Source organism: Cnephaeus nilssonii, assembly GCF_951640355.1.
Source record: "Cnephaeus nilssonii genome assembly, chromosome: 20".
NCBI lineage: Eukaryota > Metazoa > Chordata > Mammalia > Chiroptera > Vespertilionidae > Cnephaeus > Cnephaeus nilssonii.
The window spans coordinates 46721640-46748826 of record NC_137091.1 but is presented as its reverse complement, the minus strand read 5'-3'; the positions used below and the strand labels follow the sequence as shown (position 1 = coordinate 46748826).

The 27187-nt window shown below is 44.5% G+C and overlaps 1 protein-coding gene across 1 annotated transcript in view; it reads right to left on the bottom strand.

The window, feature by feature from the left end:
• Window positions 1-8221: 8221 nt before the first annotated feature.
• Window positions 8222-27187, bottom strand: part of LOC307116576 (uncharacterized protein) — a 73266-nt gene continuing 54300 nt past the window's right edge. The window contains exons 2-3 of the mRNA XM_079800658.1: window positions 20742-20868; window positions 8222-11632 (exon numbers count right to left, since the gene is read on the bottom strand). Of these exons, the coding sequence (XP_079656784.1) occupies window positions 9723-11632; window positions 20742-20868 (2037 nt within the window). The 3' untranslated portion in view covers window positions 8222-9722. The remainder of the gene's footprint in view (window positions 11633-20741; window positions 20869-27187) is intronic.

The following is a 27187-nucleotide window of genomic DNA, read 5'->3' as shown; positions in this document are numbered from 1 at the left end:
CCATGCCAGCTGTGCTCTCAAAATGCATGTACGTATCTCTTCCTCTCTTTCCCTTGCTGTATGATATCAATGAAAATGTTTTTTAAAAAATCAAATAAAATATTATAAAGGAAAAAATGTTAAAACATATTATTCAAATACCAAAAAAAAAAAAAAAAAAAGCATTTAAGACTTCTGAGAAAAGGCTCACCATAAATTTTTACAGAAAATACAATCAAACTACAGTGAGGTAGAACTTCAAAATTACAGAATATCTTTAAAGTAGAGGCCCCATGCACGAAACTCATGCACTCAGAGTGGATCCCTCAGCCTGGCCTGTGCCCTCTTGCACTCTGGGAGACCTCGGGGAATGTCCGACTGACAAAGGTAAATAATGCTTATATCCACATAAAGAATAATACAGAAATGTTTGTACCAGCTTTATTAGCAATGACCAAATATTTATTAAAATGGACATGATGGTGATATACTCAAAGAATATCTACCAGAGCCCTAGCTGGTTTGGCTCTGGATAGAGCATAGGCCTGCAGACTAAAGGGTCCCAGGTTCGATTCCAGTCAAAGGCACAAACCTTGGATGAAGACTCCTTCCCAGCTGGGCCCTGGTCACAGCTGATGAGGGAGGCAACCAATCGATGTGTTTCTCTCACATCGATGTTTCTCTCTGTCTTTCACTGTCTTTTTCACTCTCCCTAAAAATAAATGGGAAAATATCCTCATGTGGATCGACAAAAACAACAAAGAGAATATCAAATAAACAGATGAGTTACTAATATATCTTTAATAAATCTCCAAGAACTTATAAAATATAAGTTAAAGCAGAAAAATACTTAGAAAAAGCCAAGTTCTCTATTAAAATGGAATGTAAATCCACAGTTACTAGGAAAGCTGTGAAGAACAGAGAGATTAAATGAGGTCAGGAAGCAACTACACAGTGACAGATATGGTCAGCATTATGAGTACAATCATGGTGAAAGTTTCAAGCACATGTCAAGATTTATGAAACACTAGACTTAACACATGCAATTTCCTCATCACAGCTGTTAACAATGGCTCAAGATAAAACAAATGTACGTTCACCTATTTTGGAACAACAGGATTGGCAACTCTATATTCAATCCACCTTCTCACCCTCTCCGGGTGAGAGTCTCATCTCAGTGACAGGAAACGCAACCATGAAGAACTTTCACCCAAACCCACTGGAATGCTGACTGACTGGGCCACAAAAGCCACATCTCCAGCCTAAAGACACCCTTTGTTTTCCCCTCAGTTTTGCTGCCACAGCACCAATGGCTCTGACGGGAACGTCCGAGAAGCTACGGGAACCCACGAAACCTCGATCATATACAATGGCAATGACCGCTCCACCCAAGATAAACATTCCTCAGATCTGAGCCGTGAACGAAGAAGGCACCCCCAAAGCCCATCTACTCTCCGCGGGGAGCCCCCGCCCGAGGAACACTCAGGAGGCCCAGGAGACCCGTGACTGCCCCGGGACACGGCACGATGACACTGCGTCATAAGAAGGACATGAACACAGAGTTGGAGCCCCTGTGGGAGGATCAGGAAGACAGTTGTCCTTTTGACCTTGAGGACAGAATATCGAGTGAGGAATTGGGGGAAATCCTGGACGGTTACACAGGTGGTATGAAAAGGTCTCTTCTGACGAAGGAAAAAGAACTATTCGTGGAAGCCAATGCTTGCGTGGAAACCATTTCCCGGAAGCTTGGAGACGGCTACAGCGAGAGGCAGGACCTAAGGGAGAAGCCTCTTGAGGAATGGTTTAATCAACTAAAGACTTTTTTTGAAGAGTTGGAGAGAGCTGAGAAGACCCTCATGTTAGTAGAGCAAAACTTTAAGGAGGCGTTTTCAGAGCAACAAAAGTTCTTTCGAAAAGTTAGAAAAGGGCTAAAGCAGATCCTGCAAGCAATGAAAGCTGCACATAAGCGGTACAAACAGAATGTGGCAGCTTAAACAAAGGACAGCATGCTGCCAGGGAAATAAAAGAATGTAAAGAGGAATTGGCTGAATTCCACAAAACGCTCATGAAAGATACGAAACAACAAGTGCAAACAAAGCTGGCCTTTATCCAGCACTCTGTTAACCTGATAGTTGAGGACTCCGAAGGATAAACTGGCACTTAAGCCGAAACCGGTTAGGCTCAGTGGGTAGAGCGTCGGCCTGTGGACTCAAGGGTCCCAGGTTCGATTCCGGTCAAGGGCATGTACCTTGGTTGCGGGCACATCCCCAGTAGGGCGTGTGCAGGAGGCAGCTGATCGATGTTTCTCTCTCATCGATGTTTCTAACTCTCTATCCCTCTCTCTTCCTAAATAAAAATAAACTGGCACTTAAGTTCCACCTCTCCTTAGCATTGTTTGTTTTTTAAATTTAATAAATATTTATTGTTGAGATAAAAACAACAACAACACATTTCTCAGATCTGTGTACACACACAGTTCCTGTGGTTTTTCCTAAAAAAGAAATTCTGCATGCAGGTTTAGATGTAGACCCTTCCATCTAATGGGCTGCAGCCCGGTCCAACAACAATTAGGTCAGTGTTTCTGCAGTGAAAGGGGTTCCCCTCACTGCAATGGTCCTCCAACCAGTGACCATCACCCATGGAAATAAAGGCATCAGGGCACATGGCCCTCTGCAACACCTGGGCAGGAGGTTCCCTTCAAATGTCTTAGCATCCCTTGAAAACAAGAAACAAGTCCACGCTGCTCCCACATATATCTGAGGTTGTCACAGCTACCCCCTCTTTGGAGTGATCTCTGTGTCTCAAAGCACCCATCTTCACACGAGGACAAGAGAGTCCACAGTGTTTCCTGGGAAATTGTGGGCAGCAACGTAAATTCGGCAAAAACTACTGAGCTAATTTCTGCACCACAGTCTTCCCCCAAGGGCAAAGATGTTTGAGACCGCATACAAGTTTTTCACATCATCATGCCAGGAGAGGCCAGATCTCCTTATAAATTAACCCATAGAGTCAATAGAAGACCCAACATTAAAGAAATCTTAGGCCGAGGCCGGTTTGGCCCAGTGGATAGAGCGTCGGCCTGCGGTTAGAAAAAGCAAAGTTCTCTATTAAAAGGGAATGTAAACCCACAGTTACTAGGAAAGCTGTGAAGAACAGAGAGATTAAATGAGGTCAGGAAGCAACTACACAGTGACAGATATGGTCAGCATTATGAGTACAATCATGGTGAAAGTTTCAAGCACATGTCAAGATTTATGAAACACTAGACTTAACACATGCAATTTCCTCATCACAGCTGTTAACAATGGCTCAAGATACAACAAATGTACGTTCACCTATTTTGGAACAACAGGATTGGCAACTCTATATTCAATCCACCTTCTCACCCTCTCCGGGTGAGAGTCTCATCTCAGTGACAGGAAACGCAACCATGAAGAACTTTCACCCAAACCCACTGGAATGCTGACTGACTGGGCCACAAAAGCCACATCTCCAGCCTAATGACACCCTTTGTTTTCCCCTCAGTTTTGCTGCCACAGCTCCAATGGCTCTGATGGGAACATCCGAGAAGCTACGGGAACCCACGAAACCTCGATCATATACAATGGCAATGACCGCTCCACCCAAGATAAACATTCCTCAGATCTGAGCCGTGAACGAAGAAGGCACCCCCAAAGCCCATCTACTCTCCGCGGGGAGCCCCCGCCCGAGGAACACTCAGGAGGCCCAGGAGACCCGTGACTGCCCCGGGACACGGCACGATGACACTGCGTCATAAGAAGGACATGAACACAGAGTTGGAGCCCCTGTGGGAGGATCAGGAAGACAGTTGTCCTTTTGACCTTGAGGACAGAATATCGAGTGAGGAATTGGGGGAAATCCTGGACGGTTACACAGGTGGTATGAAAAGGTCTCTTCTGACGAAGGAAAAAGAACTATTCGTGGAAGCCAATGCTTGCGTGGAAACCATTTCCCGGAAGCTTGGAGACGGCTACAGCGAGAGGCAGGACCTAAGGGAGAAGCCTCTTGAGGAATGGTTTAATCAAGTAAAGACTTTTTTTGAAGAGTTGGAGAGAGCTGAGAAGACCCTCATGTTAGTAGAGCAAAACTTTAAGGAGGCGTTTTCAGAGCAACAAAAGCTCTTTCGAAAAGTTAGAAAAGGGCTAAAGCAGATCCTGCAAGCAATGAAAGCTGCACATAAGCGGTACAAACAGAATGTGGCAGCTTAAACAAAGAACAGCATGCTGCCAGGGAAATAAAAGAATGTAAAGAGGAATTGGCTGAATTCCACAAAACGCTCATGAAAGATACGAAACAGCAAGTGCAAACAAAGCTGGCCTTTATCCAGCACTCTGTTAACCTGATAGTTGAGGACTCCGAAGGATAAACTGGCACTTAAGCCGAAACCGGTTAGGCTCAGTGGGTAGAGCGTCGGCCTGTGGACTCAAGGGTCCCAGGTTCGATTCCGGTCAAGGGCATGTACCTTGGTTGCGGGCACATCCCCAGTAGGGCGTGTGCAGGAGGCAGCTGATCGATGTTTCTCTCTCATCGATGTTTCTAACTCTCTATCCCTCTCTCTTCCTAAATAAAAATAAACTGGCACTTAAGTTCCACCTCTCCTTAGCATTGTTTGTTTTTTAAATTTAATAAATATTTATTGTTGAGATAAAAACAACAACAACACATTTCTCAGATCTGTGTACACACACAGTTCCTGTGGTTTTTCCTAAAAAAGAAATTCTGCATGCAGGTTTAGATGTAGACCCTTCCATCTAATGGGCTGCAGCCCGGTCCCACAACAATTAGGTCAGTGTTTCTGCAGTGAAAGGGGTTCCCCTCACTGCAATGGTCCTCCAACCAGTGACCGTCACCCATGGAAATAAAGGCATCAGGGCACATGGCCCTCTGCAACACCTGGGCAGGAGGTTCCCTTCAAATGTCTTAGCATCCCTTGAAAACAAGAAACAAGTTCACGCTGCTCCCAGATATATCTGAGGTTGTCACAGCTACCCCCTCTTTGGAGTGATCTCTGTGTCTCAAAGCACCCATCTTCACACGAGGACAAGAGAGTCCACAGTGTTTCCTGGGAAATTGTGGGCAGCAACGTAAATTCGGCAAAAACTGCTGAGCTAATTTCTGCACCACAGTCTTCCCCCAAGGGCAAAGATGTTTGAGACCGCATACAAGTTTTTCACATCATCATGCCAGGAGAGCCCAGATCTCCTTATAAATTAACCCATAGAGTCAATAGAAGACCCAACATTAAAGAAATCTTAGGCCGAGGCCGGTTGGGCCCAGTGGATAGAGCGTCGGCCTGCGGTTAGAAAAAGCAAAGTTCTCTATTAAAATGGAATGTAAACCCACAGTTACTAGGAAAGCTGTGAAGAACAGAGAGATTAAATGAGGTCAGGAAGCAACTACACAGTGACAGAGATGGTCAGCATTATGAGTACAATCATGGTGAAAGTTTCAAGCACATGTCAAGATTTATGAAACACTAGACTTAACACATGCAATTTCCTCATCACAGCTGTTAACAATGGCTCAAGATACAACAAATGTACGTTCACCTATTTTGGAACAACAGGATTGGCAACTCTATATTCAATCCACCTTCTCACCCTCTCCGGGTGAGAGTCTCATCTCAGTGACAGGAAACGCAACCATGAAGAACTTTCACCCAAACCCACTGGAATGCTGACTGACTGGGCCACAACAGCCACATCTCAAGCCTAAAGACACCCTTTGTTTTCCCCTCAGTTTTGCTGCCACAGCACCAATGGCTCTGACGGGAACATCCGAGAAGCTACGGGAACCCACGAAACCTCGATCATATACAATGGCAATGACCGCTCCACCCAAGATAAACATTCCTCAGATCTGAGCCGTGAACGAAGAAGGCACCCCCAAAGCCCATCTACTCTCCGCGGGGAGCCCCCGCCCGAGGAACACTCAGGAGGCCCAGGAGACCCGTGACTGCCCCGGGACACGGCACGATGACACTGCGTCATAAGAAGGACATGAACACAGAGTTGGAGCCCCTGTGGGAGGATCAGGAAGACAGTTGTCCTTTTGACCTTGAGGACAGAATATCGAGTGAGGAATTGGGGGAAATCCTGGACGGTTACACAGGTGGTATGAAAAGGTCTCTTCTGACGAAGGAAAAAGAACTATTCGTGGAAGCCAATGCTTGCGTGGAAACCATTTCCCGGAAGCTTGGAGACGGCTACAGCGAGAGGCAGGACCTAAAGGAGAAGCCTCTTGAGGAATGGTTTAATCAAGTAAAGACTTTTTTTGAAGAGCTGGAGAGAGCTGAGAAGACCCTCATGTTAGTAGAGCAAAACTTTAAGGAGGCGTTTTCAGAGCAACAAAAGTTCTTTCGAAAAGTTAGAAAAGGGCTAAAGCAGATCCTGCAAGCAATGAAAGCTGCACATAAGCGGTACAAACAGAATGTGGCAGCTTAAACAAAGAACAGCATGCTGCCAGGGAAATAAAAGAATGTAAAGAGGAATTGGCTGAATTCCACAAAACGCTCATGAAAGATACGAAACAGCAAGTGCAAACAAAGCTGGCCTTTATCCAGCACTCTGTTAACCTGATAGTTGAGGACTCCGAAGGATAAACTGGCACCTAAGCCGAAACCGGTTAGGCTCAGTGGGTAGAGCGTCGGCCTGTGGACTCAAGGGTCCCAGGTTCGATTCCGGTCAAGGGCATGTACCTTGGTTGCGGGCACATCCCCAGTAGGGCGTGTGCAGGAGGCAGCTGATCGATGTTTCTCTCTCATCGATGTTTCTAACTCTCTATCCCTCTCTCTTCCTAAATAAAAATAAACTGGCACTTAAGTTCCACCTCTCCTTAGCATTGTTTGTTTTTTAAATTTAATAAATATTTATTGTTGAGATAAAAACAACAACAACAACACATTTCTCAGATCTGTGTACACACACAGTTCCTGTGGTTTTTCCTAAAAAAGAAATTCTGCATGCAGGTTTAGATGTAGACCCTTCCATCTAATGGGCTGCAGCCCGGTCCAACAACAATTAGGTCAGTGTTTCTGCAGTGAAAGGGGTTCCCCTCACTGCAATGGTCCTCCAACCAGTGACCGTCACCCATGGAAATAAAGGCATCAGGGCACATGGCCCTCTGCAACACCTGGGCAGGAGGTTCCCTTCAAATGTCTTAGCATCCCTTGAAAACAAGAAACAAGTCCACGCTGCTCCCAGATATATCTGAGGTTGTCACAGCTACCCCCTCTTTGGAGTGATCTCTGTGTCTCAAAGCACCCATCTTCACACGAGGACAAGAGAGTCCACAGTGTTTCCTGGGAAATTGTGGGCAGCAACGTAAATTCGGCAAAAACTGCTGAGCTAATTTCTGCACCACAGTCTTCCCCCAAGGGCAAAGATGTTTGAGACCGCATACAAGTTTTTCACATCATCATGCCAGGAGAGCCCAGATCTCCTTATAAATTAACCCATAGAGTCAATAGAAGACCCAACATTAAAGAAATCTTAGGCCGAGGCCGGTTGGGCCCAGTGGATAGAGCGTCGGCCTGCGGTTAGAAAAAGCAAAGTTCTCTATTAAAATGGAATGTAAACCCACAGTTACCAGGAAAGCTGTGAAGAACAGAGAGATTAAATGAGGTCAGGAAGCAACTACACAGTGACAGATATGGTCAGCATTATGAGTACAATCATGGTGAAAGTTTCAAGCACATGTCAAGATTTATGAAACACTAGACTTAACACATGCAATTTCCTCATCACAGCTGTTAACAATGGCTCAAGATAAAACAAATGTACGTTCACCTATTTTGGAACAACAGGATTGGCAACTCTATATTCAATCCACCTTCTTACCCTCTCCGGGTGAGAGTCTCATCTCAGTGACAGGAAACGCAACCATGAAGAACTTTCACCCAAACCCACTGGAATGCTGACTGACTGGGCCACAAAAGCCACATCTCCAGCCTAAAGACACCCTTTGTTTTCCCCTCAGTTTTGCTGCCACAGCACCAATGGCTCTGATGGGAACATCCGAGAAGCTACGGGAACCCACGAAACCTTGATCATATACAATGGCAATGACCGCTCCACCGAAGATAAACATTCCTCAGATCTGAGCCGTGAACGAAGAGGGCACCCCCAAAGCCCATCTACTCTCCGCCGGAAGCCCCCGCCCGAGGAACACTCAGGAGGCCCAGGAGACCCGTGACTGCCCCGGGACACGACCCGATGACACTGCGTCATAAGAAGGACATGAACACAGAGTTGGAGCCCCTGTGGGAGGATCAGGAAGACAGTTGTCCTTTTGACCTTGAGGACAAAATATCGAGTGAGGAATTGGGGGAAATCCTGGACGTTTACACAGGTGGTATGAAAAGGTCTCTTCTGACGAAGGAAAAAGAACTATTCGTGGAAGCCAATGCTTGCGTGGAAACCATTTCCCAGAAGCTTGGAGACGGCTACAGCGAGAGGCAGGACCTAAGGGAGAAGCCTCTTGAGGAATGGTTTAATCAAGTAAAGACTTTTTTTGAAGAGTTGGAGAGAGCTGAGAAGACCCTCATGTTAGTAGAGCAAAACTTTAAGGAGGCGTTTTCAGAGCAACAAAAGTTCTTTCGAAAAGTTAGAAAAGGGCTAAAGCAGATCCTGCAAGCAATGAAAGCTGCACATAAGCGGTACAAACAGAATGTGGCAGCTTAAACAAAGAACAGCATGCTGCCAGGGAAATAAAAGAATGTAAAGAGGAATTGGCTGAATTCCACAAAAAGCTCATGAAAGATACGAAACAGCAAGTGCAAACAAAGCTGGCCTTTATCCAGCACTCTCTTAACCTGATCGTTGAGGACTCAGAAGAATAAACTGGCACTTAAGCCGAAACTGGTTTGGCTCAGTGGGTAGAGGGTTGGCCTGTGGACTCAAGGGTCCCAGGTTCGATCCGGTCAAGGGCATGTACCTTGGTTGCGGGCACATCCCCAGTAGGGGGTGTGCAAGAGGCAGCTGATCGATGTTTCTCTCTCATCGATGTTTCTAACTTTCTATCCCTCTCCCCTCCTCTCTGTAAAAAAGCAATAAAATATATTAAAAAAATAAAAAAAGAAATCTTAGGAAAAAGTCGTCATTATTTTGCAAAGAAAGAGACCTGAAACTGGCAGTTCTGCCATTGATGACGTAGGCACTCAATAAATTCATCACTGGCATCTAGGGAATGTGTGTCCTTGAAAATGTCAGTTTTCCAACCTTATGTTTAATATGGCCAACAGCAATCAGTCCTATATGGCAACTCAAGACAGGGAAACAAGTAAGAACTAAGGGCTCAGGTATTCCCAATTTTCCTCAACAAATTAGACAACAGAGTTAGCTTCCCTGGGCACATGAGGATGGTGACTGATGCCATCTGCAGGGACCTTATAGGTGGTTCAGGTGAAATACCTTCAGCAACAGAAATATGTACTGACATAGACCTGGCAAGACATCTCTGTATGTTAGAAAGTACAACTTAGATTCATATGGTTCCAACATAAATACTAACAAACAGAATAACAAAAACAGTTGAGGGGACGTTATATAATTTAGGTGATTAAATGTGTGAATTATAATTCTGACTGAGACTTCACATATTTTCTTATACAACTTTTAAGTTCTAACTAAGAAACGATATTTCCTACACATATGAGAAATTTTTCACATTTGGACTCTTTTGTGTACAGAGAATTTACAAATTTAGCTCAGGGATATATCACATTAATTGCACTCAGAACGGCTTTCTCCAGTGTGAGCTCTCTGATGATATTGAAGACCTTTGCTACTTCTAAAGGATTTCCCACATTCACTGCATTTATAAGGCTTCTCTCCTGTATGAACTCTCTGATGACTACGAAGGTGGGTGCTAGTGGTAAAAGATTTTCCACATTCACTGCATTGATAAGGCTTTTCTCCAGTGTGAACTCTCTGATGACTACGAAGATTAGAGTTATTGGTAAAAGTTTTCTCACATTCACTGCATTGATAAGGCTTTTCACCTGTATGAACTCTCTTATGATAATGAAGGTGACAGCTAGTTGTAAATGATTTTCCACATTCACTGCATTTATATGGCCTTTCTCCAGTGTGAACTTTCTGATGACTATGAAGGTTAGAGTTAGTTGTAAAAGACTTTCCACATTCACTGCACTCATAAGGCCTTTCTCCAGTGTGAACTCTCTGATGACAATGAAGTTCAGTTCTAGTGTTAAAAGACTTCCCACATTCACTGCATTGATAAGGCTTTTCTCCTGTGTGAACTCTCTGATGATATTGGAGAGTAGTGCTAGTTGTAAAAGACTTTCCACATTCACTGCATTTATGAGGCTTTTCTCCAGTGTGAACTCTCTTATGATAATGAAGGTGAGAGCTAGTTGTAAAAGATTTTCCACATTCACTGCACACATAAGGCCTTTCTCCAGTGTGAACTCTCTGATGACAATGAAGTTCAGTGCTAGTGATAAAAGACTTCCCACATTCACTGCAGTGATAAGGTCTTTCTCCAGTGTGCACTCTTTGATGATATTGGAGACCAGTGCTACCTTTAAAAGATTTTCCACAGTCACTACATATATAAGGCTTTTCTCCAGTGTGAACTCTCAAATGACGACAAAGATCAGTGCCTGTGGTAAAAGATTTCCCACATTCACTGCAATTATAAGGCTTTTCTCCTGTATGAACTCTCTGATGACTATAAAGGTGGGCCTTAGTGGTAAAAGGTTTCCCACATTCAATGCATTTATAAGGCTTTTTTCCTGTATGAACTCTCTGATGACTTCGAAGGTTGGTGTTAGTGGTAAAAGACTTTCCACATTCACTGCATTTATAAGGCTTTTCTCCAGTGTGAATTCTCTGATGATATTGAAGCGTAGCGCTAGCAGTAAAAGATTTTCCACATTCACTGCATTTATAAGGCTTTTCTCCAGTATGAACTCTCTGATGACTACGAAGGTGGTTCTTAGTGGTAAAAGTTTTCCCACATTCACTGCACTGATAAGGTCTTTCTCCAGTGTCACCTCGCTGTTGATAATGAAAGCAAAATAATTTGGTAACATATTTTCCACATTCAGAGCACACAAAACAGCGACTTCCTGCATGGATATCCTTTTCCACAATAAACGTATGGTTGCAACTAATGTCTTTCTTACAATCTTCTCTGGTGTAATAATCTTTTCTTCTTTGAAGCGTCATCCCACGTGTTGAAATAGCACTTGAACTGTCCCTGGTCTGAGTAGCCTTTAGGTGGAGATGTCCTGATTCAGTAAGGACATCACCCTGCCCAATCTCCTCGCATGTGAAATGATTCTGGGACACATTGAAATTGCAGCTGTTTGCACGTGAGATCCTGTCCACATCTCTAATGAGAGTCTTCTCTCTCACAAGCTGCTGGTGAAATTTTACACAGAAGTAAAACCGTTTTGCACATGCCCCACATCTCAACAGTATCTGTCCGTGTTGTGATCCCTGCAGCTCAGTCAAGTGGAAAATGTTTCCCAAGACTAGCCCACAACTCTCACAGGGGTGGTTCTTCTGGGAAGACAAAGCTAACTTGGGATTCCTTGCCTGTGACACTCTTACAGAAATGTTCTCTTCCGTGGGTGTCTCCACATTCTCTGCTCCACAGCAGCAACCTGAACAAAAAGAAACACTGGTGAAGTACATGCTGACCTCATGAAAACAGAATATCTTCACCACAAATGTTTATCTGTCATGAGTAGACATGATTCCATAGAATAATTTTCAGGACAAGTGAGGTATACTGTGAGGAAATTGCTCTTATACATAACGCGGCCCCAAAAGTTAGTCGATGAGGAAAATCTCACCAACGGAGGGACAGAAGCCCAGGATGGGACACAAAGAAGAGAAGAAGGCTCTACTCATTGTTCCTGCACAAACAGCTTCCTTAGGACCTTACATGCTGACCATGTGAGTTGTGTAGAATAATTTAATGCTGCTCAAAGCCATAAAAATGAATTATATTAGAGCACATGATATTCAATGTCAATATGATAACACGCATGCTCGCCAAGGTGCTGCAGGCATGAACCAACTTTGGCTTGTAGTAAAGAGAGACCTGTGAAAGAGGCAGAGGTGCAAAGTCCAGAGCGGTCAAGGTTATCTGTGGACTGAGAATCCGAGTAGAAATGATCACTATTAGAACTGATTAGTTGGCAAAGTATCAACAATAAGCACAAACAAGCATAATTGGGTGAGGAATGGGCAACTGTAAGAAAACACTGGGTTTCTAGCTATGAATGTAACAAAGGCCAGCCATGAATTCCTCCCCAATGACCCTTCACCAAGGCAAGACTGCCTGTGGGTCCACTGTGTCATTCATAAAATTAAGTTTCTACTGTGATGCACAAATGATTCTTCCCCTTAATTCCCATTTGAGCCATTGCATGGGATAAATGATGCAAATCTTCAAAGAAAAACCCCATGCAGAAATACCAAGGATTGTTAAAAAATACTATGAACAACTTTATTCCAAAAAAATTAGACAACCTGGAGGAAATGGACATATTCCTACAAATACAACCTTCCAACACTCAATCAGGAAGAATAAAAAACTCTCAATAGGCTGATAACCATGGAAGAAATTGAAGCAGTCATCAAAAAGCTTCCGGCAAACAAAAGCCTGGGGCCAGACGGCTTCACAGGGGAGTTTTACCAAACATTCAAGGAAGAACTAAAACCTATCCTCCTCAGACTATTTCAAAAAATTCAAGAGGAAGGAACATCTCCAAGCTCATTCTATGAAGCCAGCATCAACCTAATACCAAAACCAGATAAAGACAACACAATGAAAAAGAATTACAGGCTAATATCCCTCATGAACATAGATGCCAAAATCCTCAACAAAATTCTAGCAAACTGGATTTAGCAGTAGATCAGAAAGATCATACACCATGACCAAGTAAGATTTACCCCAGGGATGCAAGGATGGTACAATATCTGCAAATCAATAAACGTGATACATCACATAAACAAATTGAGAGATAAAAACCACATAGTCATATCAATTGATACAGAAAAAGCATTTGACAAAATCCAACACCCTTTCTTGATAAAAACTCTCAGCAACGTGGGAATAGAAGGATCATACATCAACATAATAAAAGCCATATATGACAAACAGAGACCTGTGAAAGAGGCACAGGTGCAAAGTCCAGAGCGGTCAGCCAACAACATACTCAATGGGCAAAAACTAAAACCATTTTCCCTAAAAACAGGAACAAGACAGGGATGCCCACTTACACCACTCCTGTGCAACATAGTACTGGAAGTACTAGTCATTGCGATCAGACAAGAAGAAATAAAAGGCATCCAAATTGAAAAAGAAGTAAAATTGTCCTTATTCACAGATGACATGATATTGTACTTAGAAAACCCTAAGGACTTCATCAAAAAATTAGTAGACTTGCCGAAACCGGTTTGACTCAGTGGATAGAGCGTCGGCCTGTGGACTCAAGGGTCCCAGGTTCTATTCCGGTCAAGGGCATGTACCTTGGTTGCGGGCACATCCCCAGGAGGGGGTGTGCAGGAGGCAGCTGATTGATGTTTCTCTCTCATCGATGTTTCTAACCCTCTATCCCTCTCTCTTCCTCTCTGTAAAAAATCAATAAAATATATATTTTTTAAAATTAGTAGACTTAATAAATGAATTTGGCAATGTAGCAGTGTACAAAAATAATGCCAAAAAATTAATGGCATATCTATACACCAATAGTGAATTTACAGAAAGAGTGACCAAAAAAACAATTCCATTTACCATTACACCAAAAATATTAAGATACCTAGGAATAAACTTAACTAAGGAGGTAAAAGACCTGTACTCAGAAAACTACAGGACACTGAAAAAGAGATAGAGGAAAACGTAAACAGATGGAAGATCATACCAGGTTCATGGATTGGTAGAATCAACATCATTAAAATGTCCATACTACCCAAAGCAATCTATAGATTCAATGCACTCACCATTAAAATACCAATGGCATATTTCACCGACCTACAACTAAGTGCAAAAATTCATCTGGAATAAAAAAAAAAAGACCCCAAAATAGCTGCAGCAATCCTGAGAAAGAAGAACAAAGTAGGTGGGATCTCAATACCAGACATCAAGCTGTATTACAAAGCCACTGTTCTCAAAACTGTCTGGTACTGGCACAAGAACAGACATATAGATCAATGGAATAGAACAGAGAACCCAGAAATCAAACCAAACCACTATGCCCAATTAATATTTGACAAAGGAAGCAAGAACATGCAATGGAGTCAAGACAGTCTCTTCAATAAATGGTGCTGGGACTAAAGCAAAAAGAAAGAAAAAAAAGCCTCAAAGAAATGAAAGATAAGACATCTCTTATGAACCACAAAGCATCATAAGAGATGTTGATGTTAGGAGACGAATGACACTCCATAAAGAAATTTGGCAAGATCCCATATGAGGGGGACCCTTTCCCCCTCCCCACGTGGGAGTCCATTCTGTGGGACTCTTCCCTCCTCCCCACATGGGAGTCATACTTGTTCTTCAATAAATCTCCACCATTGCTATATAGATATAGATATAGGTATGTAGATATATATATATATGTATATATATTCCCATATAAGTTTCTGAAATTAATAAACAAATTCAGAGCGCTGGCCAGGTAGCTCAACTGTTTGTGTGGTCCCGATGCACCAAGGTTGTGGGTTTGATCTCCAATCAGGGCACACGTAGGGCACAGCCAATAAATGCTTAGATGGCTAGAACAAGCAGATCAATGTTACCCTCTTTCTCTGTCTCCCTTCCTGTCTCTAAAATCAAGAAATAAAGGCTTCCCAGTATGGCTCAGTGATTGAGCATTGGCCCATGACCTAAAACATCACAACTCCATTCCTTGTCAGGGGATATGCACAGGTTGCCAGCCTGTAGGGGGTGTGCAGGAAGCAGCAGATCAATGACTTTCTCTCATTATTCATGATTCTATTGCTCTCTTCTCTTCCTCTCTGAAATCAATAAAATATATTTAAAGAATAAATAAATAGCCCTGGCCCGTGTCACTCAGTGCTGAAGAGTGCCTGCCTGTACACTGGAAGGTCATGGGTTCAATTCCCAGTAAGGGGCAAGTTCGTGGGTTTCAGGCTCAATCCCCCGTTTTAGTGGGGGCACATGTGGGAGGAAACCAGTTGATGTTTCTCTCTCTCTCTGCCTTTCCCTTTCTCTCTTTCTCTGAGAAAAAAAAAAAAAATCAATGGAAAAAAATATTCTCACTATTCAGGTGAAGATAAAAGAAGAATAAAGAATGGAATTCAGGCGGACCAAGTTCCTGCTGCAAGCCTTCGCCTCAAGCCGCCTCCCCACTGCTCCCCTCCGTGCGGGGCCCTCCAGGTACCTTCCTCCCTGCGCTCACTCACCGGTGGGGGGGCCCTCACGCGGATGCGGGCCGTCCACGCACGAGCTGCCACGCGGCCTCGACTGAGGCAACTCAGGGCCCGTGAGGGACCGAGGCCTGAGGGGCGCAGGGCCGCTCTGTGTGAGGAGCCCCGAGCAGACCCTCGGGGGCTGTGTCCCGGCAGGACGCGCCCTAAGGGAGCGGGTGGGACCCTGGTCACAGGCGCCCGAAATCCCCACAGCACTGGTGGCGGCTGGGGTGGCGGCTGGAGCGGCGGCGAGGCGCCGGCAGCCGGACCAGGGGCGGCCACGAGCTGTCTCGTGAGGTCTCAGGGTCTCGCGAGATCAGAGTGGGGCAGCGTGAGAGCGGGAAAAGCTCGCCCTCCTCTCTCCCGGTCACGTGAGCAGACTCATGGCGGAGGCATGTGCAGGCCACGTGCTGCGGGCCACACCTGTCAATCAGAGCGTCCCGCCTCTGACTGCAGCGTGGACAAGGGGTCCACGTGCACATTCTTTGTTAGTTTTAAAAAGCCGCCTCCGGCCCTGGCCAGTGTGGCCCAGTGGACAGAGCCCCGGCCTTCAGACTGAAGGGTCCCGGGTTCGATTCCCGTCAAGGGCATGTACCTTGGTTGCGGGCACATCCCCCAGGTGGGGGGTGTGCAGGAGGCAGCTGATCAATGTTTCTCTCTCATCGATGTTTCTCTCTCTCCCTCTCCCTTCCTCTCTGTGAAAAAATCAGTAAAATATATTTTAAAAACATAAAAAATAAAGTCACCTGCGCCCGAAAAAAAAAAAAAGAATGGAATTCAGAAAAGTTACATAACAGGAGATCCAAGATGGCAGTGTAGGCAAAAGCCTGTACTCACTGCCTCCCACAACCACATCAAATTACAACTAAAATACAGAACAACCATCAGCCAGAACCTCTGGAAAGCTAGCTGAATGGAAGTGTTATGACTAGAGAAGTAGAGAAGACAGCACACTGAGACTGGTAGGAGGTACAAAGGAATGGAAGGTGCTGGTCCTGTACCCATGTGGGCCACTCTTTTCATTCAGAGGGAGGTCGTCTCTGCAGAGGTCACATGGAGGAGCAAGGGGTCACAGTCCCACACCAAATGCCCAGACCAGGGTCCCAGACCTGAGAAAACAAGTCCCTACTGGCAGTAAGAACTACAAGCTGTAAAAACCAGTGCAGACTGGGACTGAGTGACACAGAGGCTGTAGGAGACCCAGCTGCTCCTCTTATAATGCCAGCACCAAGAACTGAACTTACAGGCTCAGGCTTCAGCTGTCCTCCAGGGCCAGGCTAGCCTGGCGGGGAGGGGCAGATCAGGACACATAAGGAGGAGAAACTGGACTGAGTGGCGTCAGTTTGGCTCACTGCATAGAGCATCAGCCTGCGGACTGGGGGTGCCTGGTTCAATTTTGGCCAAGGGCACATGCAGGAGTTGCAGACTCAATCCCCATAAGGGGTCCTGCAGGAGGCAGCCAATCAATGATTCTCATCATTGATATTTCTTTTTCTCTCTCCCTCCCTCTTCCTTCCTCTCTGAAATTAATAAAAATATTAAAACAACAAACCACTAAATATAATAAATTCATTCAGCAATGTAGCAGGATACAAAATTAACACCCAGACATCTATGGCTTTTTTATACACCAATAATGAACTCACAAAAAGGGAAACAAACAAACAAATTCTATCTACCATTACAACAAAATAATTAGGATACCTAGGAATAAACTTAATTAACGAGGTAAAAGACCTGTACTCTGAAAATGACAGGAAGTTGAAAAAAGAGATAGAAGATATAAACAAATGGAAAAATATACTGTGTTCATGGATTGGTAGAATCAACATCATTAAACTGTCCATACTACCCAAAGCAATCTGCAGATTCAATGCAATGCCCATTAAGATAGCAAGGGCAGCCCTGACTGGTATGGCTCAGTGGATAGAGCGTCGGCCTGCGGACGGAAGGGTCCCGGGTTCGATTCCGGTCAAGGGCATGTACCCTGGTTGTGGGCACATCCCCAGGTGGGGGCGTGCAGGAGGCAGCTGATGGATGTTTCTCTCTCATCAATGTTTCTGACTCTCTATCCCTCTCCCTTCCTCTCTGTTAAAAAAAAAAAAAAAAGATAGCAAGGGCATATTTCAGACACCTATAATAAGCTCTCCAAAAATTCATATGGAATTTAAAAAAAAAAACTGAAAAGCGCACCAATCATTAGACAGAAGAACAAAGTTGGAGGGATCACAATACCAGATACCAAGCTATATTAGAAAAATGCCCGGTACTGCCACAACAGACATAGAACAATGCAACAGAACAGAGAACCCAGAAATCGACCCAAGATATTATGCTCAATAGTTGACAGAGGAGGCAACAGCATACAATGGAGTCAAGACAGTCTCTTCAATAAATGGTGTTGATAAATTGGACAGATACATGCAAAAAAATGAAACTAGACCACCAACTTATACCATACACAAAAATAAAATCAAAATGGATAAAGGACTTAAACATAAGACGGGAAACCATAAATATCTTAGAAGAATTCACAGGCAGCAAAATATCAGACATATATCCTAGCAATGTCTTTACAGATACAGCTCCTAGGGCAATGGAAACTTAGGAAAAAATGAACAAATGGCACTACCTCAAAATAAAAAGCTTCTGCACAGCAAAAGAAACCATCAACAAAACAACAATAAAGCCTACTGCATGGAAGAACATATATGCCAATGTTATATCCATAAGGGTTTACTCTCCAAGGTTGACAGGGAACTCATACATCTTACAAAGAAAAGATAAACAATCCAATCAATAAATGGGCAAAGGACTTAAACAGACACTTTTTGAAAGCGGACATGCAGAAGGCCAAGAGACATGTGAAAACATGCTCAAAGTCACTAAACATCCGAGAGATGTAAATCAAAACGACAGTGAGATATCATCTCACATCTGTCAGGATGGCTATCATCAACTAATTAACAAGCGAAAAATGCTGGCAAGGATGTGGACAAAAAGGAACCCGTGTGCACAGCTGGTGGGAATGCAGATTTGGTACAGACACTGTGGAATACAGAATAGAGTTTCCACAAAAAATTAAAAATGGAACTCCGATTTGACCCAGCAATTCCACTTCTAGGAACATATCCCAAGAAATCAGAAACAGCCCTAGCTGGTATGGCTCAGTGGATAGACCCTTGGACTGCAAATTGAAGGGGCCAGGTTGGATTCCTGCCAAGGCCACATGCTGGGTTATGGGCTACATGCCCACTAGGGGATATACAGGAGGCAAATGATCAATGATTCTCTCTAATCATTGATGTTTCTATCTCTCTCTCCCTCTCCCTTCCTCTCTCTCAAATCAATAAAGAAATATTAAAAAGAAGTCAGAAACACCAATCAGAAAGGATATATTCACCCCTATGTTCATAGCAGCACAATTTACAATAGCTAAAATTTGGAAACAGCCTAAATGCCCATCAGCAGATGAGTGGATTAGAAAACTATGGTACATCTATACAATGGAATACTACGCTGCTATAAAAAAGGAATTCTTACCATTTGCAGCAGCATGGATGGACCTGGAGAGCATTATGTTAAGTGAAATAAGCCAGGCAATGAAAGAAAAATAAGACATGATCTCATTAATTTATGGAAAATAAAGAACATTATAAACTGATGAATAAAAAGATAGATACAGAGGAAGTAAAGCACCAAACAGACTGTCAAATTACAGCAGGAAGGCTGGGGAGTGTTGGTGAGGAAGGGAAATAGATCAACCAAAGGACTTGTATGCATTCATATAAGCACACCAATGGACACAAGACACTGGGGGGAGAAAGCGGGGATGAAGGCATGCGACAGTGGCTAGGGGAGCCTGGGGAAAGGTCAATGGGGGAAAAAATGAGATACATGTACTAATATATGTAATACTTTAAACAATGAAAAAAAGAAAATACATAAACAAAAATAAATAAGTAAATAAATCAAGAAAAAAAAACACAGCCGAAACCGGTTTGGCTCAGTGGATAGAGCGTCGATCTACAGACTGAAAGGTCCCAGGTTGGATTGCGGTCAAGGGCATGTACATTGGTTGCGGGCACATCACCAATAGGGAGTGTGCAGGAGGCAGCTGATCGATGTTTCTCTCTCATTGATGTTTCTAGCTCTCTATCCCTCTCCCTTCCTCTCTGTAAAAAAATCAATTAAATATATATATTTTTAAAAAATAATAATAAAATTTTAAAAAAAACTGTAGTACATCTATACAATGGAATACTATGCTGCTGTAAAAAAGAAGGAACTCTTACTATTTGCAACAGCATGAATGGACCTGGATAGCATTATGCTAAGCCAGTGGTTGGCAAACTCATTAGTCAACAGAGCCAAATATCAACAGTACAACGATTGAAATTTCTTTTGAGAGCCAAATTTTTTTAAAGTTAAACGATATAGGTATGTACAGTTATTAACTTAATTAGGGTACTCCTAAGCTGGAGTTTGCTAAAAACACAAGGGGCCAAAGAGCCACATGTGGCTCACAAGCTGCAGTTTGCCGACCACTGTGCTAAGCGAAATAAGCTAGTCGGAGAAAGATAAATATCACATGATTTCACTCATTTGTGGTCAATGGGAGAACGAGGACACAGATGTAAAACTTTAAACAATAAAAAATTTAAAAAAGAAATATGGTAAAAATATCCATAGTACACACGCAATCTATAGATTAAATGCAATCCTGAGGATAATTCCTATGGTATTTTACAAAGAAATAAAAAGAGAATCTAGAAATGTATCAAACTAAATAATGCGAATAGCAAAAACAATCCTGAGCAAGAACAAAGCTGGTGGCATCACACTTCCTGACTTCAATTTATTACAAAGACAAAGTAAGCAAACGGTGTGTTGCTGGGGAAACACAGACACAGACATCAACTGAACAGAACAGAAAACATAGAAATAAACCCAGGCACATACTTTCAAGTAATCTCTGACAAAGCTGCAAGACACAGAAGAAGGGAAAGATAGTTTCTTCAATGAATGGTGCTGCTAAAAATCAATACTCACATGTAAACACAATACTGGACACCACTAATCCCTCAGGCTTCCTGCAACACTACCAACCACAAGTCCTTCCCTGTGAACGTAGTACAGCGGGGAGAACTGGGACTTCAGGAATAGAAGGGAGCAGGGGAAACAGACCCACCCTCCCCAGGACAGCAACTACCCAGGAACCTGGAAAATCAAGCAGAACCACAGTCTACATGGGAGGACACAGCACACCCTGGGGGATGAGGCCTGGGAAATCACAAAGCAAGTCCAGGTCACTGGTGAGAGTGAGGGTCTTACCCAGCGAGGATACAAGTTCAAAGTTCTCCAGCATCACATTCAGGTACAGCTGTCTCTGACCCTCATCAAGGAGGCTCCATTCCTCCCTGGAGAAGAACAGGGCAATGTCCTCAAAGGTCACGCCAACCTGTCAGAATGGAGACAATTGAAACCAGAGCTCTCTCTCTGAGAACCCCCACTCCTACTCCTTACACACCTTCCCCCCCTCAACCTCCTCCAGGGCACCCGGTTAGTGTGGACACCAGGCCCTAATGCCAGTGCAGGCTGCTTTCTCATCACAGTCCCATTACTCACTGGGATTGCCCTCAGCAGAGCAGCTGGGTTGGGTGGGAAGGATTGGGGGAGGGGAGGGGAGAGAGCAATGCCATTTCAGGTCTGGGCGATGCCTGCAGGGCCCCAGCCTTCCCGCCAAGCAATCCCACTGCAGTCCCCTAGATCATGCCTCCAAGACACAGCCAAGCCTGGGTTTATGCTTCGCCTTTAAGTCCCCACACCAGGTCCCAGGGACCATCGGCTCACACTTCCTCCAGATGTGCACACCACTGGGTAACCTTTAACCTCTTCCCATCTTCAGTCCCAGGTTCACTCCCTCAGCTCAGCCCTCTTCCTGCTCCAATGCCACTGGACCTCGCTGGACTCACCCATGAACTTGGCACATGACATGTAGAGAAGCTTGTCTCCCAGCCGGGTCCAGGACCGCCCCCGGCCTCTGAGGGACCCCACAGCCGGGAAAGCCCCAATGAGGCTGTGCCGTCCTCCCTGCAGCCTCTGATCTGTCCGCCAATCCTCACAGCCCACACCCTCAGGGAACCTCAGATGCCAGTCAGCCCTGTCCTCTCCGCCCTGCACTGGCTGTGCCTCAGAAGCCACAACGCTCCTCTCTCCCCTCCGCCTTCCTCACGGTCCTCCACGCGGACTGAGCTGCAGGACGGGACAGGCGCCCGCACCCGGGGTGTCCTGCTCGGTGTGAGGAGGCGGTGGGGGCCCGGGGGAAAGGAACTCACCTCAGCGAAGCTCCTCAGCGCGGGCGCCGCCATTGCTCTCTGTGGGCCGTGCGGGCGGAAGCGGCCGGAGTAGAAGCCGCTGCAGGAATGGCGGTGCCGGTCCCGGCCCTGGCGTGGGTCCCGGCGTTGACTCCGAGCTTCAATCCCCAGTGTGAGTTGTGAGCACCACGGGAGGCTCCCGCCATTGGCTGTGCGGCGGGGAAAAGCACTCTCCAGCCTTCAGCACTGACCGCCGAAGACTAAAACCGGTTAAGATAAAATCCCGCCCGGAGGACTTCCGGTCCCGCCCTACAGTAGCGGCCTAACGGAAATGCCTTCTCTGAGCTTCCATTGGCTCAGACTGGTGGCATTCCATGCGTGGCCTTCTGGGTAATGTAGTTTCGAAGCTACAAGGCCAGGATCCCTTATTTCTCAGTTGACTCCAGGACTGGATTTAAGAGCATATAGCCCAAGAACACACCAAATATACTAAGGGTCCTCTATCGCCTTCTGGAGAGGTGAATTCTGGGGCAAATTTGTTTCTGGTGCACCTGCCTGTCTTCCTTTAGCTGCTGGTTTTGCATATCTTTCTTCAAGACCTGCGCATTCTGAATGGCAGGCATTGTTTCTTCATTCCAGACTTTTGAATGAAGGTTTCTCCTTCAGGGAAAATGCAGCTTGCAGAGGTTGCTCAAGTCTCTAACTCAATCTAACCTGCCTCCATTGAATCCATTATACAAAGTTAATGTCACAGAACAGACACTCATACTTAAGAGCATCTGCTTCTAATGTCATCCAAAGTGTCAGCTGTGCCTGGCTGCAGTGTGGATAAGATGGCCAAGAGACATGTGAAAAAATGCTCAAAGTCACTGATCATCAGAGAGATGCACATTTAAGCAAATATTAGGTATCACCTCACAACAGTCACAATGGCTGTCATCAACAAAAGGCAAATGCTGGGGAGGATGTGGAGAAAAGGGAACCCTAGTTCACTGCTGGTGGGAATGTAAACTGGTGCAGCCATAATGGAAATCCGTATGGACTTTCCTCAAAAAATGTAATATGGAACTGCCATTTGATCCAGTGATTCTACTTCTGGGAATATACCCTAAGAAACCTGAAACAATCAGATAGAATGTATGCACCCCTATGTCAATAGTAGCACAATTTACAATAGCAAAGACCTGGAAACAGCCCAAGTGTCCATCATTAGATGGGTGGATAGAAAACTGTGGTTACATTTGTACTATGCAGCAGTAAAAATGAAGACTCTCTTACCCTCTCACACAGCATGGAGGGACCTGGAGAGCATCATGCTAAGTGAAATAAGTCAGTCAGAGAAAGACAGTATCACTTCATCTCACTCTTATGGAATCTAATTAACAAAAACTGATGGAGTGATTTCAGAGATATGGAAGTATGGAATGGAGTGCGGAATCTCAGAAGGGAAGATGGGTGAGGGTAGAAAACAAACAATAAATCCTTGAGTGATAATTAAGAGCTCTCACACACACACATACACACAATAAAAACAGTCACCTGAGACTTGAACATTTCCTTCTGTTCTCTGAAAGCAACGGGAAAGCTCTAGCTTGCTGGGTTCTGGGTCTGCTCTAAGTTTGTGTTTATAAATCTGTCTTCTGTCAGATGAGTCCCTGGAAGTGCTGATACCCCGCCATGTAAGGTTCTCCAGCTTCACCTGAGTCAACTGCTTTTGGTGTTGTTGTACGAAATGTCCAAACCTGTGGAGAAGTTTTCTCAGTTTATTTGACTGAAGCCTGCGATATTGCCAGGAAGCAACATAACAATCGATTGAGTTGGGAGAATGGCAGTTTTGCACCTTTTTTATACATTAGACGCAAAGGAGAAGACATAAGGGGTTTACATGAAATTCACTGGTGATAAATTAGGGGGGAGAGTTAAGGAGGGTGTTCTTTGGGATTGGATAAAGAGTAAAAAAAAAATAGACACATACTTCTTTTGAAATGTTATAGAATAGTTAACACTTAATATTTAACACAATGACAATAATAACTGGGACTCTGTGGTCTTCTGTGCTGGGAGATTATGCCCTTAGGAGTCTGTAAAATGGAAATTTCGCTGAAAATCAAAAGGTATGTTATCCTAGATGCAAAAATACAATAGAGAGGCTCAATAAGGTAAAAGTTGACCTTTGCAAAAACAAAACAAAAGCCTAAAACAAGGCTAGAATAACTACCCCTGTGACTCACTTTTACTTAAAATGTTTTAACTACAAACTATCTTCTTTTTTAAAATATATTTTATTGAATTTTTACAGACAGGAAGGGAAAGGGATAGAGAGCAGAAACATCGATGAGAGAAACATCGACCAGCTGCCCCCTGCACGCCCCCCCCCCCCCCCGCCACTGGGGATGTGTCCACAACCAGGGTACATGCCCTTGACCGGAATCGAACCCGGGACCCTTCAGTCCACAGGACAACGCTCTATCCACTGAGCCAAACCAGTCAGGGCTACAAACCATCCTATATGGTTACTTTTGGCCTCTGAGTTTGCAAGATTCACCATGCCATGCCAGGCTCCCTGAGCTTGCTAAGATTAGTATCGGGCATCATTTTTGTCCGTACTGGAGTTAGAATCTGTGGGTTCAGGAGAAAATTCAATGAGTGGTTTATTTCCTGCCAGACCCATTCACATCCTCCTGAACATAATGACCCCGTATTGTTGGTGTCCCTTTATTTGGTTTTCTGGAATATTCACTGGTCAGTCCACTAAAGCCTTAGGTTCTAAATGTGGTGGAGGTACTTTTAAGGACAAGAAAAAGGTCTTTTTCTTTGCTGTGGCCTTCCACAATTTATGAGAAGCACCTGCTAATTAAACCCCAAGATTGTTGGCTCCGCTAATTCACACAACTCCTCTGTTAAAACGGCTGAACAAGATTAGTTAATTTCAAGGCTACATTCTTGCTACCCCTCCTCCCTGTATTGTCACACCTCAGATATAATTTGCATCAAGGAGTCTCTATTTAGTAGAAAGTTTCCTTCCCTCCGCCCCTTCAAATAAGCCTCATTTGAACTCTGCATAACTTTTTCTCTAGTCATAGTTTTTAAAATATTTCATTGATTTTTTACAGAGAAGAAGGGAGAGGATCAAAGAATTAGAAACATCAACGAGAGAGAAACATCAATCAGCTGCATCCTGCACACACCCTTCTGGGGATGTGCCCGAAACCAAGGTACATGCCCTTGACAGTAATCGAGCCTGGGACCCTTGAGTCCGCAGGCTGACGCTTTATCCACTGAGCCAAACCGGTTAGGGCTCTAGTCATATTTTATAGGTTTGGAAAAATACTGAGAAGTCACCTACCTATACATCTCCCAGACTGTCTGCAGGAATGCAAACAAACTGAAACTTTTAAAAACAACCCCTCATATCTACTGAACTTCAGCGCAACTCAATGCCCTTCCATTCCTTGTCTCTTAAAAACAGACACTACTGAGAAGTGTAAGCTACCCTTTATTCCTGCCCTGTATTGGCTAGCAATACTTAGTCCTTTTTTCTCTTGGAAAGTAACAGAAACATCCTCTCTTCATGTCTTGTTTTAGCTCTGAATTCTTTCACAGCCTGCATCACTGGCCAAACTTGAACAGTATTTTTTTATTCTGAGGAGTTAAGTGGGACAAAAAGGGGAAAATGACATTGTAGAGGGAAAATACTATTTCCTCCTTCTTTTCTAGGTTCTTTGGTTGGCCTAATAACTAAATTGATATAATGTAGATTAACAGGAGAAAACAACCAAAAAGTTATTAACATGTATACCTCCATATATATTGAAACGACTCAGAAAAACGGAGTACCTGATCAAATGGCAAACACCGTCATCTGAAAAGCCACCCTCAAGGACAGCCAGAAAATGTGGAGTGTGCAGAATCCATTAGGGTAGATTGTCAGGCAAAGAACAGTAAGGATCTTAATTTTGACCCAGTGTGCTGCGCACTGCGGTGACAGCTTGTACTCAAAAGGCCTCTGTTCCAACCCAATGACCCAGGGTGCAGACACAGGAGAAGGGGAATGAGTTGAGTGCAGAACATGATCCGGGCTTCAAGGAAAACATGGTGAGAGCCATTTTCTCAGTCAGCCAGTAGAGATACACAGGACAGAATCACAAGGGCAGTCGGTCCTATGTATGATTAAGAGGTGAGCACCCGTCCAATGAGACCAGGCTCATGTAGGACTCCAGCATCACTTCCAATATTAGGTCCCAGAATTCATGTCCAATTGTATTCACCCGTGCAGGGTGAATGTCACTGCCACATAGGAACCTCATTTGAAGGGTCAAACTGAGGCAAGAAATTCATCACAGTGGATGGGATCACAGCATGACACCCAACATGTGGGTGAAGGTGCAGAGACAACGCCCTAAATACCCAGGTGTCCTGAGGGTCAAACTCTGTGCTGGGATCAAAGGGGAGGCAGACAAACAGCAGCTCACTCTGAGAGAAGGTTCCCCTGGAGAAACCACTGCAGCTGAGAAATGATGGTGTTCCCCTGAACACGGGGAGGCCAAGGGTAAGAGCTCTGAGATGTAAAGGGAATGGGAGGAAACACATAACTGCAACCATGGAAACAGGAGCTGCAGCTGAGCCACCCTGGTCCTCACCCTGTACCTGCTCCAGTGAGGGCTGCACATCAGTGGTAGAGACTGTGTCTGACGCTGGAGAAAATAATGGTTCAAATCCAGCCCCTTGAATCTGACACTTGTCTGTGCTGTAAACGTGGGGAGCTGACTTGATTTCTCTGACACTGAATTTGTTCAGCAGTTTGATATGAGTTTCTACTTGTCCAGGTTGTTGTGAGAATTAAAAGAGAAAGTGCTCAGAAATCCAACCCTGGAATCCTGGCAACAAGTACTCAGCTTGTTATTTTATTGATCTTGGGAGGCCAGAGTAAGCGCCATCAGTCATCTGCATGTTACAATCAGCCAACCGAGATCCAGGGAGTTCCAGGGATTCTGCTGGAGATTCCCAGGTGGGCACACCACAATGAGACCTGAGTGCCCACAGCACCTGCCTCCCTGCAGCAGTCAGTGGCTTCTTGTAGGTCCCATTTCTTACTAAAATGCACCCAAAGACAACGGTGCTTGTGGCATCGGGGGAGTGGGAAATGCCTGGCCTGGGAATGTCTCTGCAGGAGAAGCTAGAGTTGACAGGAGACTAAGAAAGAAAAAAAAAAAAATCAATATTGAGAAGGAATCATTGATCAGCTGCCTCCTGCATGCCCCACAATGGGGATCTAGCTTGGGTGCTGGCATCTTCCCTGACTGTGAATAGAACCGTGACCTCCTGGTTCATTGGTCCAGGTGGAATCACTGACCCATGCCAGCTGTTCTCTCATATGTTCCTATCTATCTCTCCCTCTCCCTTTCTCTATGAAATCAATGAAAAGGCTTTTAAAAGTCAATTAAAATATTTATTATAAAGGAA